The sequence below is a fragment of the Alligator sinensis genome, unplaced genomic scaffold (genome assembly GCF_000455745.1).
Source record: "Alligator sinensis unplaced genomic scaffold, ASM45574v1 scaffold1411_1, whole genome shotgun sequence".
Classification (NCBI taxonomy): domain Eukaryota; kingdom Metazoa; phylum Chordata; order Crocodylia; family Alligatoridae; genus Alligator; species Alligator sinensis.
Window position 1 is genome coordinate 139180 of NW_005842963.1, and position 15872 is coordinate 155051.

A 15872-nucleotide genomic window follows, 5' to 3' on the forward strand; every position below is an offset into this window, starting at 1 on the left:
TCCCCCCGGAGGACAGCCCAACCAGAGCCATGGGGCAGGAAGTCGAGGGCACTCCCTTATCCCACTGAGCACCCCTGCATCGTGAGCATCAGAAGGGACGGGATGGGGGGACGAGTCCCCGCCATGTGCCTCCCAGCCCCCTTGCTGCTGATTAGAGGGGTCTCATGGCCTCGTTGCTCACTGCTTGCTCTTGGTGGCCAGGAGATGAAAACCTCGGTTTTAAATATGCCACAGGTTTTGCCTCCTATCTGGTCAGCAGCAAGCGGCAGGAGGCAAAACCTGTGGCATATTTAAAACCACGGTTTTTGCCTCCAGGCCATCAGGACCAAGTGGTGGGGCCGTGCGGCCCCTCTGACAATCAACAGCGGGAGGCGTTCAGGGGGAACCCCAAGATTAAAAGAACCACTGTCTCGCACACTGGGCTCATGATTTAAACCAGGCCCTAGTTATATGGTTATAGAGTTGTATGGAGATTATGGCTGATGTAAGCCACTGTCCTGAAGCGGGCCAGCCTCACCTCATCTCCTGCCAGGTTATGATGAATCTTCTGTGTTGTGGAAGAATGGAAGGGACCAGTCCATGCCAGTTTGCTTGACAGATGCTCACTTTCCAGCAGAACGTATATCCCAAAAGAAGAGTTTCCTGGCCCCTGGCCCCACCTTGTCCATGCTATGGCCTGGTTAATTGAGGGAAAGTTCACCTGCACTCTCATCCTGTTGTCTCCACCTCAACAGCTTCCACAAGTGTAGTGGGAATAGATCCCGGCATAGCCAGGTATTGTCAGGACACACCGAGCCTTTGCTAGCATTTCTGTGGGGAAAATTACAACTACACCATACTCATTAGCAGATCACAGGAAAGGAAAAGTAGGGTTGGAAGGGACTTCCACAGTTCATCTAGTCCAGGGGTGGGCAAAATGCAGCCCGCAGACCGGATGTGGCCCACCAGGCCATTCTATCCAGCCCGCGGGGCCCCTAAAAAATTCAGAAAATTAATATTTATCTACCCCTGCCTGCCTGGCATGCAGCCCTCGATGGCTTGCCAAAACTCAGTAAACGGCCCTCCACCCAGAATAATTGCCCACCCTTGATCTAGTCCAACCTCCTGCTTGAGAGACAGTTGTCCTTATTCAAACCATCCCAGACAAGTCCCTGCCTAACCTATCCTTAAAGCTACACAGTCAACCCTGCCACACAACTCCAAGGCACCTGGTGCAAAGAGCAAAACCACACTAACCTACCACAGGCAAACCAAGGCAACAATGGCAGTCCGTGTCCTTATGACACTAGGGTGGTTAAAAAACAATTGAGAGGTGAGTTCATTGTAAAATTAGAAGATTTTAGAGGTGAAAGTCAGCTTTAGTTACTTCTGAGCTACATTAACAGCAGTGTGCTTCAGGCTTTCTACCTGGTGCCGCTGATTTGGTCTCAACCTTTCCCACAGCCTTGCTGGAAGAATTGGCATCACCTTAAAGATCCAGATGATCTAGCCATTTCTGATATCCCTTGAGACCCTTCAGTCCCCCTTTTCCCCCACAGGCTTGTGCTCCTTTTAAATGAGGGGTGAGTGGGACCAGGTCAGCAAAGTATTGTCGCTGCGTCCCCGCCTGAGACAAGGAGGCTGTGGGCAGATACTAGGTGGGAGTATCTGGTGGGAGAAGACAGGGCCATACCCTGGCCTGGATGGAAAGCTATCCTGGATCCAGACCAGTAAGAAGAGCCAGCTTGATGTAGTTGGGAGAAAGCAAGGAAAGGCAAAAAAATGTTGTTGGAAGGTGCTCCAATGCCTAAGCACAAACCCCAACACAGGTGGCAGACTCGGGACTCCTCTCTGACCCAAACCAGGACACAAACTCTGCCACCTCTCTGACATGTTCAGCCTGTGAAAAAAGCAGCACCTGCCCTGAGCCCCATTGCTCTGTGCCATGAGATTGAAGGTCAGGGAGGCCCTGTGTGTGCGCTGGCTGCTCCACAATAGAAAGGAACAGGTTACCTTATTTAACTTGGGCAGTGGGAGGCTGGAAGGTGCATTAGCAGATGGGGTTGTCCCTGTGGTGGAGACACAGCTGGCAGGAGTGCAGCTAGAACTGTTCCCCTCTGGAAGGATCCCTTGGGGAACACCAAGAGCCCCAAAGACTGGGGATGTCTGCATGGACAGGTGCACCAAGGGTGGGGGATCCAGGGATATCAGTGTGAGGAACTGGCTTGGGAAAGGGACAGATGCAGCTGGGACCTAAAGGACCCCCAGAGACATGGCTGCTGAATCTGCCTCCTCTGTTGGCCTGGACTCTGCAAGGCCTGGCTGTCCTGACCCCAGGGCTCTGTCTGCGCTGCTCCAGCTACCAGCACGTGGTGGCTGGGAATGGGGATGTGGCCTGTCTCGCTGCACTGCCCTGGTTGGCAGTCCTGTTGGCACTCCTGTCCTGGCCTGCAACAAGCAAAGTAGTGAAGCACAGAGGAGGCCAGGGAGTCCCATAGGACAAAACAGTTGAGAACTGATTCATGGATATTCCCTTTACTCATTCAAACTGGTTCTTTCACGGGAGCGAGGGACCTGTCCAATTGACGTAGAACGTAACACGATCATCAAGGATGGTAAAAAACAGATGACAATGGTGATGTCCCAAAAGCCACAGCAAAGAAAAGGAAGGGTTCACCTTGCTCCCACAGGTAATTGTCTAGGATTGGATGGTTCAAGAAAGGATGCCTTTTTTTCAGAGCAACTTTGGTTTTGTTTCCCCCAGCTTTTATCCTTTCTGCTACCTGGCTCCATAACTTAGCTCTTATCTGTTATCTTCTCTGTCCCAGCTTCTGCCAGAAGCTACAACATCCCATGTGGGACAACTCCACATAGAAGCAAGAGGGAGCCGAGGTGTTACAGTCCAGTGGCAGGATGCTAACTCCCACTGCCGAGGGGGATGAGGGAAAGCCCCCTGTTCAATGCGATGATCCTGCTCCCATGGGTTTGCTGGTGATTGCTCAGGTCGGAGCTCTGCTGTAAACAATTCTGGGCAGAGCAGTATGACTTCTTCCCGGAGTACCTGGGCTGGTGCTCAGTGAGTGACGACTTGCTCTTCCTACACTGGCTGCAGGATAAAGGTTTCTCACCCGTGTGCTCACATAGGCGATTGGTGCATTTGAAGCTCTGCAGGAAGCCCTCCCATGTTAGCTGCAAGAAAATGGCTTCTTCCCCGTGTGCACATGCAGATGACTTGTAAGTGCTGAGCTGTCACTGAAGCTCTTTTCACACTGGGTGCAAGAGAACCGCTTCTTCCCTGTGTGCACACGTAGGTGACTGGTGAGTTTGGAGCTCTGTGTGAAACTCTTCCCGCACTGGCTGCAAGAGAAGGGCTTCTCACCCGTGTGCACATGCAGGTGACTGGTGAGTGTGGAGCTCCGTGCAAAGCTCTTCCCACACTGGCTGCAGGAAAATGGCTTCTCCCCAGTGTGCATGCGAAGATGCATGGTGAGATGGGAGTTCTGTGTGAAGCTCTTCCCACACTGGCTGCAGGAAAATGGCTTCTCCCCAGTGTGCATGCGAAGATGCATGGTGAGATGGGAGTTCTGTGTGAAGCTCTTCCCACACTGGCTGCAGGAAAATGGCTTTTCCCCTGTGTGCACGCGCCGGTGCTGCGTGAGCGTCGAGTGATCGGTGAAGCTCTTCCCACACTGCGGGCAGGAGAAGGGCTTCTCCCCTGTGTGCATGCGCAGGTGTTGTGTGAGCGTGGAGCTCTGTGTGAAGCTCTTCCCGCACTGGCTGCAGGAGAATGGCTTCTCCCCCGTGTGCACACGCTGGTGCTTGGTGAGATGGGAGCTTTGCGTAAAGCTCTTCCCGCACTGGCTGCAGGAGAATGGCTTCTCACCCGTGTGCACACGCCGGTGCTTGGTGAGTGTCGAGTGATCAGTGAAGCTCTTCCCGCACTGCAGGCAGGAGAACGGCTTCTCCCCCGTGTGCACGCGTAGGTGCTGCGCAAGTGTGGAGCTCTGGGTGAAGCTCTTCCCGCACTGGCTGCAGGAGAAGGGCTTCTCCCCTGTGTGCACAAGCAAGTGATTGGTGAGATGGGAGCTCTGTGTGAAGCTCTTCCCACACTGACTGCAGGAGAACGGCTTCTCCCCCGTGTGCATGCGCAGGTGTTTGGTGAGCGAAGAGCTCTGCATGAAGCTCTTCCCACACTGGCTGCAGGAGAATGGCTTCTCCCCCGTGTGAACAAGTAGGTGACTGATGAGATGGGAGCTCTGCATGAAGCTTTTCCCACACTGGCTGCAGGAAAAGAGCTTCTCCCCCGTGTGCAAGCGCTGGTGTTGGGTGAGTGTTGAGCGATCAGTGAAGCTTTTTCCACACTGCAGGCAGGAGAATGGCTTCTCCCCTGTGTGGACACACATGTGGCTTTGGAGGTGATCCCATCCAGTAAAACTCTTCTTGCACTCAGCACAGCGGTATGGCAGCTCCCCTGCATGCACGCCCTGGTGCACTCGGAAGTCGCTCAGGGAGACAAAGCTCTTCCCACACTCCAGGCAGAGGTGGGGGTGCTCCCCTGAGTGCATTCGCGGGTGCCCAAGGAGAGGGCATGTATGGTGGAAGATGTCCTCGTGCTCAGCACAGGGGTGGGCATCCTCCCTCCAGGGGTCTCCGAGTCCCTGTTTGTCCCCAAAGCTCTCACTGGGCTCTCCACATATATGCAGCCCCTGCCCACCTTGAACCATGTACTTGTGGCTCTTCGGGTCTCTCTGCCCTTCAAATCCTTCCCTGCTCCTTTGGGCCCCTGCTGTTCTCTGTCCCTGTTGGGTGTGGAGCTGGTTTCCGGCCTGAAACAGCTGCAGGTTGGCAAGCCCTGCCTCGGGAGGCTGCTGCTGCTCAGCTCTGTCCAGTATCTCAGCATCTGCTGGGTGGAGAGAGGAGCCCAAAAGTTAGTCCCTGTCTAGATGGCAAAGGGAAAGATCCGCTATTCCCCCATGCTGGGACGTGCCCCAGACCCTGGATGGGCTTTCATTCCTCTGTGAGAAAAAGGTGTCCAACTGCCAATCAACTCTGTGTCTCTGGTCTCATAGCTTGTATCCCATGTGCCCCAATTATGGAGCAGAACATGGGCAGTTCTGGTAGAAACAAAGAGGTGCTTGTATCCCCCCAACCATCCCTAAGTAGGAGAAGAACAAGGGGTCTGTTGTCTGTTCCTTCATCACTGAAATGCAAGGAGTGGGTACTTGCACCTGCCTGGACAACACAGATCTGGTTAAGTAGTGTGATGTCAGGACTAGGTGGCCACAGCTCAAGGCAAGTTTTCAGGTTTCCAGCTCCCTCTGGGTATTGGGAGGTTCTGAGCTGAGGTGTGGGTGGAAGGGGGGAAGGATTTTCAAGACTCACCTGTGGATAAGTCCTCAGACAGTGAGCTTTCTCCAGCTTCATCACCATCACAGACCCAGAGCTCCATCTCCCTTCACTGGATGTGGCAATTTAAGTCTGGTGTGGGGCCTTGATATCCTGTGTTGGGAAGTGTACAGAGGGTGATTTTTTCACCATCCAGTACCCAGTTGAGACTTGGAGAAAGGATCGAATGGGCTCAAATATTCTACTGAGGACTGAAAGGAGGACACTTAGAAAGGAAGACATTTAGACTAGTGTTGGGGCTCTGTATCCTGTTCTAGGGAGCGTATAGAGAACTGGGATTTGGAGAAAGGATCCAGCAGACTCAAACATTTAATGGAGACTCAAAGAAAAAGGAAAGGAAGACATTTAAGATAAAAGAGAAGCCACGACAGGCAGAAACCCGCAATAGGTCATAGCCTCTGTCACCCAGGTGGAACAATGGTCATATAAAGTATAAAGCATCAACCCCTCAGAAGTGTATATAGGGTGAAAAGCTCATAGTGGCACTAGGGAAGGTGGGCAGAGATGCAGTGATCTGTGATGTGCAAGGAGGAAGACAACGCTTTTACAGATTTTCAAGATAGTGTTTTGGAGAGAGACCATGAACACACTCATGGCCATCCATACAACTGATCTTGTTATGGTAAGTCCAGGCAAAAAAGAAACAAATGGATTTATTCTTAATAAAGGTTTGCAGTGATGAGTCTTAGAAGGTAGAAGAGTCATTGACATACTGATGACAATAACTCTCCATGGACTGCCACCTTGACAGGGTGGAGAGGCTTGCGTGTACTGGTGACCCTAAGAGCAACACCATCGGGAGTTTTGTACTCCTGATAGGGTCACCTATGGTGGTAAGGTCAAAGGTAAGGTATCAGATGAAAAGCAGTGCAACATAACATGAAGACCTCAATGGTTGAGCAGGCAGATGAAGAAGACATACTTTGCAATGGCTGTGAAGGTGGATAAAGGCTGCAGTGGAAGAGTAATCCCAGTCATCTTGGATGTCCTTGCCACAGGTTTCTTCTCTGCCAAGACCAGTGTGGTTGCTGAAGTGCACCAGCCTCCTCACATAAAACAAGTATGCACAGGCTTCTCCCACTGGATCCAACCACCAATACCCATAACCTCTACAAAGTCCTGTGGCAATGGACAAGTGGCAATAGGGCCAGACGAAGTGATGACCAGGAGTCCCTAGTCCAGCCCACGAGCCGTATTTTGCCCACTCTACATTAGACCAAGGGGAAGACCCCAGAAAAGTTGTCTGAAACAAATGGAGGAGGATATGAAAACATGAAGTAGACAAGAGACCTGAGCGATGACAAAGCAGTGGGGTGAAAGTGGATTTGAACCAGTAGGTAAAATGCTTGAGGACATAACTGTAAACGAACAGGGAGAAGAGTGGGACATTTCTGATCTCACACAGTTCTCGGGGGGTGGGACAAGAACCGGCACGTTACCCGGGAAAACGTGGGCTTAGTAATTCTTCAGCATCTGGTCCTGGTAAAGCCCCTTGTCTCCAGCTTCAAACAACTCCCACTCTTTGCATGCGAAATACACGGCCACATCCTCAAAGATCCCTGGGAGTCTTACTTTCCAGCTGCCAGCTGCTCCAGCAAAGAGCCTGGTGTGGATACAGCTCTGCAAACAGAGCAACACGTTTGTCTGCTTTAGCTCACGTCATCCAGAGGGTCGGCGCAGCTACTGCCTGTTAGTATCCGCTGTGCCTATAAGGAAGGCACTGCCATCGTAACAACACCAGCAGAGTCTGCAGGCCAAAGGCCCCGAGTCTCCTCTGGGGAAGCTGTTTTCACGGCAGTGACTCACAGGGAGCATACCCTGCCTGGAAGGGGAACCCTGAGGATTCACCCTTTTCCACCAGACACCGCCCAGGAAACAATGTGTGTTGGTGGTGTCAGAAGTTTTCTTCTTTCCCCCCATGAGGCTCTGGAGTGGGGAGCTCTGCAGGCCCTAAATCCCAGGAGGTCTACTGCTACCACAACACAGGGCACCTCCCTGTCCATGTCCTACATGATCTCAGGCTGCTGCAGCCATCTCCGTTGTTTCCATCTGTGGAGTGGAAACAAAGAGCAAGGGAGGATCCCCGATTATGGGGGTGGGATAGAGCAGGCGGGACTGTGTGCAGACTCAGTCTGGAAGCAGGAGAAAGTGGGGGCTACAGAGACGACAATATTACAGCTCCCCAAATCACAAAGTGTCTGGTTTCCTTGGGCACACGTCACACCTGCAGACTTGGAAGAGGTGCAGATATAGGCAACTCTGGGAATTTGTCCTTTATTCCAGCCATACACTGGTGCAAAGAGACTGGGAATCATTTCCATTTCTGGCAGGTGGATCCTGAACTCTCCTCCAGGAGTCAGGAACGCTGCTCACTCCTAGCAAACTGCCAGCTTATGAACCTGCCCTGGCACTGGTAGGGCGAGAGGGACCCTGCTGGACTGAAGTGCAGAGCCCCTCCCTGCTTCTCAGGGGGAGCCTGGGGGGCTCAGCTGAGTAGATCTTCATCCCAAACTCCCTAGCGCTAGCTGGGTGCCACGGAGTACCCAGTGAGACTCTCTCCCGAGACTCTCAGTCATAAAATGCTCTTTTGAAGGACCCCTTAGAGGAAGCTGAGGCAGTGCTTCCAGAGGCAGGGAGCACTGGACCCACAGGTGCTAAGACCAGTACTTCCCCTGAGGCCTTCCCTGCCGGCTCAGTGTAGATGTAGCCCTGAAGCTTCTCCTTGTGGCTCTTCCCCACATCCTCAGCTCTTGCTGGGCTTTGCCTTGACTCCACACTCACACCCCACTGCAGCATGGACCTTGCTCACAGCCGTGTTCTCCCTTGGCTGTGGGCACTTGCCCTGCTTCTTATGCACTTGGCCTGGCTCAGGTGTCAGGGGTCCCCTCTCCCCAGATCTTCCTGAGGATGGCCTCAGGAGCTCCAGGGTGACAGGACCTTTCCCCGGAGGCTGCTCCTCAGCTGCACTCAGGGTCTCTGCACCAGTTGGGAAGAGAAAAGCATCCGCAGGCTTTGTGTCTTGCTGGAACATTGATTAATATATAGATAATGCCCACACAAAAGCTTTGCTAAACCATTGACCAGAGTAGGCCCGATTAGAAAACCTGAGCAATGCCTGAACTCTGTGCAAAAGTTGGCATATGTGCCAGAGAGTGGGAGGGGGGAGATGACTGTAAAGGTGGAGAACCGTCCATTACCAAGATGATAAGGCTGGAATGGGAACCCCCAGAGCGGGATGTGGAGCAAGTCCAGGGCACAGGACAGCTCAAGATTACCAAGATATTGGTGGAACGTAACAAGTAACCTGTTTTGACCACTGTATAGAAAGAGAATTAGAAATGAAGGTGTAACAGGGAACCCTAACCCTGTTAACAGACTGAGACAGGAAATGATAATGAGAAAGAGGGACGGGGGCAGAGCTAGAGATAGGTCCCTGCCAGAGGACCTGAGTTACTGCCCCTTTAAGAAGACACTGAGACCAGCACCAAGAGCAGAGGCTAATTAAGAAGCGAGGCACTCATTAAGAGGGAGAGGAGACAGGTGATTAGCCGGCTGTTCATGTTTGCAGAGGGGAGAGAACTGACAGGCTTGGACAGTAAGCCCTGGGCAGCTGTGCTGAGCCCAGAGAGGCTTTGCATGTTCCAGGCTTAAGGAGCTCTGGCAGCTGAGAGCTGAAACCCAAGAGGAGGAGTCTCTCGTGGTGACAAGCTGGCGTTCCCTGGGAGAGAGCTGTATGTTTGGGGAAGAGACTACTGCGAAGGTTGCAGCAAAAGCTGCAACGCCCTAGATGCTGCAAGCTGGGGAGGAACTGCTGGCACCAGCAACCCACCGCAGCCAGTGGAGAAACCATGACACAGCGAGGGATGATGTGTTAAAATGATAGCTTTTCTTTTCCTTTAGCCCTGAGCAAACTGTTTGTATGTCACCCTGGGCAGGGAAGGAAAGGGTCTGTTGGAGGCAACTGCCTATATTCCTTTTGTTGTCGAAATTAATAATGAAGTTGGGACTTAAAAGCTGGGGCCAGAGTGGCTGACTCTAAACTGAGAGGACCAGGCTAGAAACTGAGTGCACCAAGCAGGGAAGGGTGGAAACCCCACTGCAAATGTTAAGAGTCAGAATTGGCCTGGTGCCCCATTAAGGTGAGATGCTTAGGCACCAGGGAAGGCACAACCCTGTATCTGCAGACACCTCTGAACTGGAGAATTCTTCAATATCACCAAGCCGTGGCAGGCATGGGGTCAGAGAAGCTGAGATCTGCCACCTTTCTGGGGCCCCAGATGCCAACAGCAGGAGAGGCGACTGGTTACCGAAGGGAATTCTGTAATGGCTAGGGGAGGGGTGGGAAAAATACTGCCCACCAGCTGATTAGATCTGGCCCGCAGGCAGGCACCCACCAACTAATTGTAGCTGGCCCCACATGCAGTTGCCCATGCTCGGCTCTGCATGGGGCCAAGTCCCGCCTGGGGCAGCCCGTGCTGTGCTCCCATCCTCTGCCCACTGGAGGATACCTTCCCCACCAGCAAGCACAGCTTCTGAGCAGGGCTGCTGCTGCCACTGCCCAGGGAACTGCTGGGCTCCCTCAACCTCCAGTGACTCCTCCTCCTGTCCCTGCTGCAGTGCTCTGGGCAGCAGAAACGGAGGGGAAGCTGTAGCATTGAGAGGAGTGGGGTAGGCTCTGGCTACAGTTTGCTTTGGTCCTGCTGGTGCCAGGAGGGGGAGACTGTGGATGGGGTAGGGGTGTGTGAAGGAACTCAGCTGCTCTCAAACTCCTGCGGGGCAGGCACAGGACAGGCAGGAGGCGGAGTGGGGAATAGCAGCCCATGCTTGGTGCAGCTCCCCAGAGCAAGCACGAGAGAAGCAAAAGCAGCAGGAGCCAGCACAGGCTCAGCTAAAGCCCTGCTGGGCAGGTATGGGACAGAGACCGAGAGCCTGTGGTGCCAGACTCGGCTCCCCGCCCTCCCCTCTCACAGGGCCTTCTCTTGCTGCCCGCTGACAGAAGCTGCTTTCCTGCCCTGTGCAGCGCTGCGAGCCAGGTAGGCAGGGCAATCCCCTATCCCCTCCCCTTGCCAGGGGAGGGGCTGAGCTCAGCCACATGGCAAAGAGCAGGCGGGAGGGTGCCCCCCACACATGCATATCCAACCCACCCACACCCCACCCTACCCACACCCAGCACTGTCCCATGCACCCCACCCACACCTGACCCTCACCATACACACATCCCACACATCCACACATATACCCACACCCCCTCACATACTCCACTCCCTCATCATACCCACACACACATCCAGCAGTCCCCCACACCCCAACCACACAACCACATATATACCCCCCACACACATCCCATACCCACACTGCACACACACTTCTTCTATACCCCCACACACCCCACCCACACCCACACCATACCCACACCCCACACACACACCAAACACATACTCCCCCCCCACCTCTCCACACACAATATACAAGCAAACATTCCCCTCAAAGGAGTACTTTCGGGGCAAGGGGAAAGACTTCCAGGGGTAAAGATCAGGGGTTAGGGGGCAAGGGTTTGGTCACAAGATGGCAACCAGGGGATGGGATACCTGTCAAGGGGTGAGGCTATCCTTGTGGCCCTGGACGCCTCACCAAAACTCGTTAAGCAGCCCTCCAGCCGAAATAATTGCCTACCCCTGGCCTAGGGAGTCTGCATAGTGATGTGCCAATGCATGGTCATGGGATACGTGCATTAACACCTTGTCTGTCACACCATGCATGTTAGGGCCACACCTTGTAGACAATAAACCACACCAAACCTTTGCTACTGAACCAAGCTGGTGGTCATAAGACAAGATTGGTATTAGGATCTCCTGGCAGTGACTTTTTGTCAGCACCAGAGCCCCTGAGATTTTGGACCCTGCCATGCATTCAAATTCAAGCTGGATAGAAACCAGCTATAAAGCTGTTACACATTTTGAAGCACTAATTTTGTAGCTGGCTGGCTCTTTATAGCTGGATGTACATTTTTATGGCACAATAATTACTTTGCACGTGGCCAGCCTAAGTTTATTGTGCAATTAGCCAATGGGTTGTGTGATAATTATTTGCACATATGGCCAGTCTAAATTTATTGTGCTATTGACTAGTAAATTGTGTGATATATGTGTGGCAGGGGCCTTCAACACTGACAACACATCCATAACACCCAATGAGGACAGCGACAATGACGCAGGTTAATCCTAGTGCCACTGGCAAAGGCAAAGCCCTGATACTCCCTGATGCTGGCATATGCCTAAGCCAGCCCCCAGGCCTCCATGTATGGGAGAAGGCAGAGATGGAAGATCTTCTAAGGCCCCTGCTACACGTTACATATATTATATAATTAACTGGCTAATCACCCAATAAGTTTAGATTGACTACACATACAAAGTCATTATCCAGAGCCATGAAGCTGGAGATAAGCCCCAATGACTATGCCCTTGCTCAGAGTGATAACCAGAGACATCATGCCCTGGGGGGAGACATAACAGTGACCCTGGCGCTGCACCTGGATCCACACTGTAGAGGAGGAGGAGGGAAGAAACAGGACCACTTTCTCCAGGGGCTGAGGGCAGCTTCTAGCGGGATGCAGGAGGACAGGCAACGTGCTGAATCGGTCCCCCACAAAACACTTGAGCAGACAGGGGGTTTTTTAACTCATGAGCCGTGCCTTCTGCTGCTGGAAAGGGTAGAACCACCTCCCTCTTACCTGCCCCTAGCGAAGGGCCTCATCTGTGGAAACAGCCGCAGGAGCTTTCATTGGTCCCAGGTCTCCTCTGCGTCGGGGCAATCTGCAGCAGGACAGAGGCCTGGGATTAACTAATAAATTAAAGTCACTAGAAAAGCCCATTGCCTGGACAGCTGCACCAGCCCACTCTGGGGCACATAGCACTCACAGTGGGCATGCCAGATGAGTGACTGGGGCACAAACATTGATAACGATCACAGTAGGGCTTAGCGTAACCAAAAATACTGCCAGCGTCTGCTTCTGCAAGGCCTTACATAGCCACTCAGCTTCCTAAAAGCTACTAGCTGGTTTAAGCTGAGCAAAGCCACTGCAAGTTTTGTCCAAGTGGAAATGCTGCCAAGGACAGCGAGAAGATGATACACAGAGAGAGAAAGAAGCACGATAAGGAAAGCCCACCAATCTGGGTGCGCCTCTGCAGACAGGGTTTTAGAAACATACCCAATGGTGAAAACGGTTACACAAGTAACCTGTAAATGGCCAGTTGCAGCAGCAGTTGTCCTGTGGAAAATGATGAATATGCAAGTGCACCAATAAAAACTGTCTTGGCTGATACCGATAACCAATGATTAACCAAGCATATCAGCTGATGCCAATCTGATGACCAATATTTAGTAACAGTGCAAGGCATTTTAAACTCCTGACAGAAACAAAAAATGTCTGTGTTTGTTTTGCATTTATAATACATGTGCACACACCTCCTACCTTCTCTGGCCTTCGATGAGGAAGGCGGCAACTGCCTTATTCCCACGCAAGTTGCTTTTGCAAAGGTGCCCAGTGCTCAGCGGAGTGGGATGTCCCTCACGCTGTGCATTACCCCACCCGCGCAGAGCCCAACATCTCCATGGCAGCCCCAGCGTGCAGGCCCCTGCTGCGCGTGGGGCAATGCCATGGCCATGGCAGTGGCAGCAGCAGCTGGAGCCAGTACCAGCTCCTTTGTTGCTGAGCGTGTTGCCCTGTGACCCCCACCCCTCCCGCTGCTCACCAGGACCTGTAGTCTCCTGCAGGATCCAGCTGACAGCAGGGTGTACAGACCAGCTACCTTCACCATGACGCTCTAGGCACATGGCAGTAATTATCAGCTACAGCAACCAAAAAAAGCCGAAAGCCAATAATGTCATTTCTCCTTTTATTGGTGCCGAACCGGTGGCCAAGCGATATATCGGTGCACCCCTACAAGTAACAAAATGCATAAAAAAGTTTGGAAACAAATACTCAGTGGACACTGGACAGCTCAGCTACTAGACTGCTGTGCTCCTGCACAATGTCTCTGAATGTCCCAGTGAGACCCTGGGTTGTCTGATCAACGCAGCATGCAGCAAGACTTGCTGGCAAGGCAACCGGCATATTTCTAGGTATGGACAAACCTACACGAGTGCAGAGAAGGCTCCTGCTCTCTCTCAATAACTCGGTGGCTCCCCGATCCCAGGTTTTCAAGTAACATGATAGCAATAAAAGATCTTCCCACTGAGTGCTGCTGCCATGCAGGAGCTGCCCAGCGTCAGAGACCGAGGTACTGCCAACCTGCAGACTAGCAGCCAGAGACCCCACCACTTGCTCCGGGGCTGAACAGCCAGGCAGGCACCAGCATCCAGACCATTCGGTACCTCTGCCCAGGCCCCTGGCACGTTACCTGGTCGTCTTCTCTGCCTCCCCCCAGCCCGGGCCTGCGCTCTCGCTTTCCCACCGCTCACATGGGGCCTTTGGGAAGTGTCCAGGCTCCCGGCTGCCTGTAGGAAGAAGAAAAGAGAGGTTTACCGTGTGATGGGAGAGCCAGGAACATGAACCCTGACACGCACCAACAGCACCTCAAGCAGCGGCAGCACCCCCTCCCCACCCACACTGAGGGGCCACGTGGACAGATGCTGGATTGCCCCCCAAGGCCCCACACCCCCATGTGGTGCAAGCTGCAGGTACCCCTCACTCCTGACCTGCAGCCCCTGACAACCTGGTGCCCCTCACTCCAGACCCAAAGCCCCCCCACTTTGCTGGTGCCCGTCACCCTGACCTGCAAGGCCCTGCTAACCCTGCCAGTGCCCCTCACTCCCGACCCTTAGTCCCCCGCTGCTCTGTGCAGGGCTGGCCTGGCTCCCTGTACGCTGCTCTCTCCTCCCCTTCCTCCATCCTGGAGCCTCCTCTTCCTTTGCCGGTGGGGGGGGGGCAGGGGGTGGTCTGGGAGCTGCAGTCCAAGTTCCCGCCACCCAGAGCAGCTGCTGCCTGCTTCCTCTGGCTGTGACGCAGGCTGCTCTCCCGTGACGTCAGAGGTAGCCTGATGTCCCTCCCCAGCTCCTGGCCAGCACCTGGGCATTGCGGGGAGGAGGCACTCCATCACAGCAAATTGTTCATATTGATATATCTGTGTACATATATATATATATAAATCTAGATAGATAGATATAGAATAGATAGATGTATAGATAGATATAGATATATAGATAGATATAGATATGTATCTATCTAAAGACCCATGTGGAGGCATGCTCCTGCACACATCAACACAACAAATAGGGCAAGTTCTGATCCCAAGTTGCGGTTGAACTCGTCCCATGGTCCTCGGAGTCGCACAAGTCTCTTACTAAGATTCATAAACACAGTTCACCTTCCTCGGTCTCGAGAGCGCATCCAGCACTTCCCTGCATGTCTGCCCCGAGTGCAGGGATACAGTCAGCCGTGCTAGTTTAAAACCAGGCAGAATCGGAGACAAAGAGGGTTGGAAGGGACCTCAGGAGGCCTCATCTCCGCAGCTCCTGAGTCCTCCTGCTTCCCCCTGACCCTGACCGTCCCCTCCAGCACAGCCACAGACTGGACCCTGCTTGGGAGGCAGTGAGCCTGGAGCCCCTTCTGCAGCTCCCAGGGCTTGCTCTGGCCTCAGCCCTGCAGCTTCCCCCCCAACCATGACCTCACTGGTTTTTTTCTTTTGCTCCAAGGGCTCAGCCGAAGCACCTGCGATGCCTTAGCAAGGGAGGCTGATAGTGTGTTGGTGGGCACTGGCCCATGTTGTCCTCCCTTGCGCACATCAAACAGGCCTGTTCCCAGCTCCAGCAGCTGCCCAGCAAACGGCCCTGACTGCAGCCCCATCCCGGGGCGTGGGGAACTGGGTTGGAGGGAGACTTGCAGGGGAGGCAGCTCAGGGCAGGGGAGGGACGGCAGCAAAGCAGATGTGGCTATGAGAGGAGAGACCCACCTGCCCAGCCAGCGCAGGGGCTGCAGCTGAACGCAGCAGGGTCTGCCCCTGCCCAGGCACTGTGGGGCGGCCTCAGGAGCAGGCAGGAGCAGGGCTGCAGGGAAAGCCCTCGTGGGGATGAGGCACAGGGCAGCGACACTCCCCCCAGCCCCAGGGACCAGGCCACACTGGGACAACATCCCCCTGCCCAGAGCTGATGCTGCCTGGACGGTCCCCTCCATGCTGCATCACAGCTGCGACCCGGGACCGGGACCAGGACCGTGCAAGACCTCTTGGGCCAAAAGAAACACGTTCATGGGAACTGGTCACCGGGGTCACGCAGGACGCGTTTGTGCGTGGGAAAAGCAACGCTCTTGTCTTTAAAATACTCGGGCACGGAAATATTTTGGGTGATGGTTTCTGGAAAGAGTTCCCTGGCTCTCGAGGGCGCTTGCTGAGACGGAGGCCCAGGCTGTGAGAGTCGAGGTCAGGTCCCGAAGTCCCCGCGCTCAGCGGGGCGCGGTACCCAAGGGGCAGGTCTGATGCTTCCAGCCCCCG

The 15872-nt window shown here is 53.8% G+C and overlaps 1 protein-coding gene across 1 annotated transcript in view; it reads right to left on the reverse strand.

Annotated features, from left to right (window-relative positions):
• Positions 1-1027: 1027 nt before the first annotated feature.
• Positions 1028-15872, reverse strand: part of LOC102381513 (zinc finger protein 271-like) — a 105408-nt gene continuing 90563 nt past the window's right edge. The window contains 2 exon segments of the mRNA XM_025192720.1: positions 1028-3116; positions 3119-4453. Coding sequence (XP_025048505.1) covers positions 2896-3116; positions 3119-4453 — 1556 coding nt within the window. The 3' untranslated portion in view covers positions 1028-2895.